This window comes from Cryptomeria japonica, chromosome 2 (assembly GCF_030272615.1).
Source record: "Cryptomeria japonica chromosome 2, Sugi_1.0, whole genome shotgun sequence".
Classification (NCBI taxonomy): domain Eukaryota; kingdom Viridiplantae; phylum Streptophyta; class Pinopsida; order Cupressales; family Cupressaceae; genus Cryptomeria; species Cryptomeria japonica.
In genome coordinates, this window is record NC_081406.1 from 422,794,424 (window position 1) to 422,800,423 (window position 6,000).

General features: G+C 35.7%; 1 protein-coding gene across 7 annotated transcripts in view; it reads left to right on the forward strand.

Moving 5' to 3' along the window:
• Positions 1-5,686, forward strand: part of LOC131062010 (uncharacterized) — a 205,811-nt gene extending 200,125 nt beyond the window's left edge. For 6 of the 7 annotated variants that reach the window (XM_057995858.2, XM_057995862.2, XM_057995857.2 and 3 more), the window contains 2 exons: positions 5,182-5,281; positions 5,414-5,686. In XM_057995858.2, the coding sequence (XP_057851841.1) occupies positions 5,182-5,281; positions 5,414-5,473 (160 nt within the window). In that variant the 3' untranslated portion in view covers positions 5,474-5,686. The remainder of the gene's footprint in view (positions 1-5,181; positions 5,282-5,413) is intronic. The other variant, XR_009110641.2, reaches the window with a different exon arrangement.
• The last annotated feature ends 314 nt before the right edge of the window (positions 5,687-6,000 follow it).

The following is a 6,000-nucleotide window of genomic DNA, read 5'->3' on the forward strand; positions in this document are numbered from 1 at the left end:
GCAGATCAAGAAACCTATTTCTGAAGGCATAGAATTAATAAAGAAACACTTAAGATTGTCATCTGAGGGCTTTTGATTAGCTGGAATCTTCTGCAAGATCTTATTGAATTTTGCTACAAAATCCCTCATAGATTCAGGAACTTCTTTCTTTAATTGGGCCAATTGAGCCAAGAGGGAATGTTCATCTTCAGCCACTTTGAATCTTGCCTCAAACCTTGTTTTCAGATCTTGCCAAGTTGTTATCACACTATTTGGCAAGTGATAAAACCAATCTGCTGCTACCCTAGTTAGTGTCTGGACAAACAACCTCATAGCAACATCCTCATGCTGAACCGCTATTATCCCACAGGCCACATTGAATGCATTCAGGTGTTCATCAACGGTGATTTTTCCATCCCCACTAAATTTTGGCAAGTGATCCCTAGCACCTTTGGGTAAGGGGTTGAGATTTAAACCTAAGTTCAATGGGCCTACGGCCGCCCCCCAAGGATTGTTTGCTGCCATTGGAAGTATGATATTGAGTGGAGTCGGATTGATTATATTTGGCAAAACAACACCGTGCAAGGTCAAAGCTTGACAAACTGAGGACACAGGTGATGATGGCGATGGGGAAGGAGATCTACTTCTTGCCCTTCTTTGAGGTGAGAAAGTGGGTTGAAAATTTAGGTTCTGTAACTCCTGAAAGACAAAATCGAATACCCCTTCCCTTCTTTGGGACCTAGTATATCTTCTTGACTCCAATCTTGCAACTAGGCAACTAGTCTTATAATTCGACTCTCCAGCAGAGTCGCCAAAAATCGGGCCATGAAGAATCCACCAAGCTGCTCAAAGGACTGACTGACTTGATTGACACGATGCAGAAGGACCTCAAGTGTATTGATATTCAACTCATGAAGGAGAGCGCCAAGGTAATCGAAGAAGCTGCAGACATGACTAAGGTCTTTCAAGAAAGGATCCAGTTCATTCAGGCAACAAAATCCTTGACCACTGATGACTTTTCAAAAGCGACAAGGATTGAATCAATGCTCTTTGTCTATTCGAACCATTTAGAGGTTCACAAGGTGAAAGTTACATAGGTAAATATGGATAAAGAAGTGTGGAAGCAGAGGATCCTGCACATCGGCTTGCCCTATTTCCAAGTCATCTTAAACTTCTCGGCAACCCACCTTGAATGGCGTGGTTCTGCGGCAAAGTGGGACAAGCCCGTAACCTCCTCTGCCACGGTGGAAGCTTAGCTAATCCGAAAATGAAATGTCAGCCTTTTAGTGGCTGCTAAATTTAGTTTTCTTTATGTTGCTTTAAACGGTTTCCTTCACCTGGGTGAAAGTAAATGTTATTTGATCATGTAAAAACTATGGTCTGGTGGCTATTTAAGCTGAAGAGCTTATCTTTGTATGGGTTCCGAAAACTGTGATTTTGGGAGCAGTAGATAAAATTTTGATATGAATTGTTTGGATGATACAATGACTGGTTATCAATGAAATGTTGTGTTATCTTTGAATCTGTGCATTCTGAGATTCGTAATCTTTCTTAAGTTGTTATGAGCACAATATAATTTGATGATCAGTTATCTCTGTATTCCCTTTTCAGTTCATGTTTATTATTGGTTGTTGGACGACTCTCATTGTATTGATTTGCTTGATCCCCCTTGCTCTGTGAAGCATGAGAGAGTATCGATCGAGCCATTAGTTTTTGTTAGAGTCCTTATTTTGCTTTGAATTTATACAACAAGAATGTTATGAATCAGAGTCTGTGAACTCTCCTTTGAATATTCTCTGAGACATTTTCCTATGTTGTAGTTTTGAAGGCGTTTATTTGTGTTGATGGATAAATGCTGGAGCCTTTAAATGCTTTCTGGTTAAAAGTGTTAGCATATCAATTGTATAATAAATTCATTGTAAATCATATGAGGAGCTGCCCTCTAATGCAGAGGTTGAGTTTTCATTAATTCTTCCAACTGTTGGTATATTTGTTTCTTTCTAAAAGGTAAAATGGAGTCATATTTTTCTTTAAGAAGATAATAGTTAAAATTTCAAGGAGACAAATCTGTTCGCCAACAGCAGATAAACATTTGAACCTTATTTTCCATCTGCATAGATCTGCGGAGTAGCATTTTCACTTACAACTTACACCTCGTAGCTCCGCCGGTGCATAAAAATAAGCTAATAATCAACTGCGGGATTTGTGGAACACTAATCACTTAAGTGATTAAAATTTGCACGTGTCAAAACAACTTAACTTGCCAGAGGGTATGGGGGGTCGCCCACTAGGAAAGTTTAAAACATTTGGACATTAGGCTTAGGTAAATATTAGTGCCGGTAGATATTTGAAATCCTAACGCAAAGGGGCTAGTCAACAAATGGCATCATAGGCTTAAAGTCATAACTAAGGGCTTTACCAACCAGTTTAGCAAGTCAACACAAGATTATAGATGTCTGGTGTGGCCCCATCATTTCCTTGGGGTGGTGAGAGGAGATAGTGGTCGGGTGGCATGGCACCAAGCAATGCAAGAAGTTCAATGTATAACAAAAAGGGAAACAGGCCAAGAGTAATATATGCCTCTTTGACACTTAGGCAAAATTTCAAAAACCCTAACACATGCATAGGGGGACCCAAAGCATTTCCTTAACAAAATAACTTGTAAATTTTGGCAGTCCTAACACACGCCAAGTATAGGCACACACCATCTCACTCCTACTAATGTCTGCGCGAACTTCAATTCTATTACAATCAGCATCGACATTACCACTATCATTACTCATTTTTTTTTTTCCATTATAAAACCCCCAAATTTTTCTAAACTATTTGAAACTACACTAATTCCAGTCTCTGATGTCACCCACTCTTTCTCACACAATCTTCAGAGTTCCTCGTCCTTTTGATGCTTCTCTTCAATAGCTTCTCTTGCTGCCTGCTCTTCTACACGCCGAGCAAGGAGCTCCTCATCCCAAGTGGCTGGCGATCCATCAACAAAAAATGTATTTGAAGCATTAGGAGGGAGTGGCTCTTCAAGCTGCCTAATTGGACCTCCCATAACTTGGTTATTCTTGAAGTCCATCCCAGGTGACTTCCTCGAAAGGCCTGCTTCTCTTCTTCCAATAGATGCTACAATTGCATCAAGAGAGGAGAAAGAAACAAACTCAGCATCTTCTTCTTTAGCTGATTCGTCTTCATTTTTCTAGCCATCCCACCAATGTACACAACAGATTGTTTCAGCTTCCACTTGCACAAGATCACTGTCTGACAAGTCTAATTGTTCAATTTTTGAAGTACTAAGAAACTCTTTAATGATTGAATCAACTTCATCATCTGAAACTACAAATTCAGTTAGACCCATTAAAACATACTTGAAGTATGGAGAGGCAAGAAACGTAAAACCATTATCCAGCTCCCAAACTTCACCCTCTTCCATCTTTGCTCAATCTAACCAAGCTCTAATACCAATTGTTAATTTTAAACAAGCAAAGAAAACATATTAAATAACAGCAGAAAAGAAAATTACACAAGCACACAACAACACACAACACAACAGAATTATGTGGTTCACCATTAAAGACTACATCCACGAGAAAGCAAAGAACTCTCTTATATTAACCACTACATCAATACACTAGCACATGGATTGTACACATCCATTTATACAATCATATGCAGCTATGAAATGAAGAGTTAGAAGAAGCCAAAAGATCATGTTATTTTATTTGTGAGACCAATGGTTGTTTAAAACATAATTGTGGATCCAGCCATACGTAACAAAAAGTGAACTACCTACTAGTCCTACTTTTAATTATAAAACACATCACATTGGTTACAAAGCATGCAATTTATTAATGCTATTATATAACATTATATGGTTTCAAAAAAATAGAGTTAGTGTTGCCTTGATGATTAAATGTAGCTTGAGGCAATGGATTTATGATGCTTTTACAAAAGATAGGAAGCGCATTGTATGCAAATGGTCTCCTCACTCGGTTTAGTGATGCTATCAATAATACTTAGAAATTTAGGAGGGAAACTTAAAAGAAGAGAACTGTGGTTATTTCACCAATACAGTCATATTGGATCAAAATGCAAACTTTCAGATGGGTAACATTCTTCCTTCCAGGTTTTCAATGAATGTTCCGAGCAATAGATTACAATGGATAGAGTGATGTTCCTATATGTTAGATTTAGTGGTTGAATTTGCTGTGGATTTTCATGTGACTTTGTTACTATAATATTCTTTTCACATTCCAGATTTTGTAGTTGACAAGAGTTTTTAATTTATTGTTAGATATTAATGTTATTTGTTGCATCTTAACATTAGTTGAGTTTATTTTTGCTTTTATTTGGTGAATACTATGTGTATGTGTATATGCGTGCATCTCTCTTTGTGTGTGCACTTTCATGTGCACGTCTTTGTATCTTGGTTATTTGAAATGTTGTACACATATTCTTCAAACCCATTGTCTTTGCATGCAAGGAACATTCTTATTTGTATGTTTTACTAGCAAACATAAAGAGATTTAGTGATAACTCTTTAATTAGGAAAAAATTATAATGTTTTTATTGACCTCGGGTTTTCTTATTTGATATAGATATAGTGTCACGTTCCTTTTTCTCTCATTGAATGAATGAATGAGTTTTCACGATGTCTATGATACCATCAATTTATGGGATCAAGAGTATCATTGTTGACAATTTTCAAGCTCCTTTCAATGTCGGTTCTTCTATTGTGAATCTTGATCAAGAAACCCATGGTTTTGTGAAGCCTTACTTCCTCAAATAACTCTTTTAGACTGCTCACCTTCAAATTGCTTTCATATTGAGTACGAATGTCCTCATACACTGCGCAATCAAACATGAAGTGCCATTCATTTTCCACCACCCCTTTATTCCAGAAAAAACAAGTTCTTTCATCCCACTCTTTCTTAGGGACTGCCCATCTACTTGTTTCACATTTAAGATGATGAGAACTGGTTCTCAGTTGTCCAACTAGATGTCTGGCCTTTTCCTTAATTGTCACCCTTAGTCTTTTTCATCGTGTTCCCTCAAGAGGTTAAACTCTTTAATATAATATACTTTAATATTTGATTGACTGCTTTTAATAAAGTTTATAAAGATAATTGCAATATGTTATATCACTTCAAAAAAGAATTTGTTAAAAGTTTGATTTTTAATAATACTTGAAAAAATATGCAGTTTCTTCTCTATTGAATTTCAGCTTCAAATTGTCATAAGTTTTGAGAGCGACCTATCAAAGCTTTATGGAGAGCCTAAGTTGAAGACAACAAAACAATGGGTAAAGTTCAATTCCAAGTTTGGTGGTCAGCATGGACTTTCAAATACTCAAGATATTTGTCTGTTTTTTTATATTACCTTTGTTTTCGTCATATTTTCAATGATTTTAACATTTAAAATTTACTTGCTATAGGTGGCCTCTCAAACTCTACCTCTTAGACTCATTCGTGTTGAAAGAAACCAAGACGGATGAGGATGTGTGGTAACACTAATCTATTTCAAAGATAGAAGATGTATTCTTTGGTAAAAACATGTTTTTGGTGTTTTCACCTTTCTACAAAACTTTTGTTATTTGGAGTCTCAGGGCAACTCTAGTTAATTGCAAGTTGTATTAAGTGGTGTTTGATAGACTTAAACATATGATTTTGTATAAGTATACTTATTATAGTCATTCAAAATTTTGTTATTTTGATGCCATTTGGAGTGGACCACTTTTGCAATTTACAAGTTCTAGTGTTTAATAGATCTAAATACATTAATAATTAAAAAATCTTTATCAATTGATAAAAAATATTTATTTATTATATACTTTTCTAAATTATTTTTTAATATGAATATTTTATATTTATAATAATATGTATATAAATATTATTGCATTCACTCTATATACAAAATGAAATAAAGTGTGAATATTAACGGATAGAATATTAAGAAGCTGATAATTATTAGAAGTGTATTTTGCATTTGATTGCATTGAATTCATAAAATAAGTGAAATATT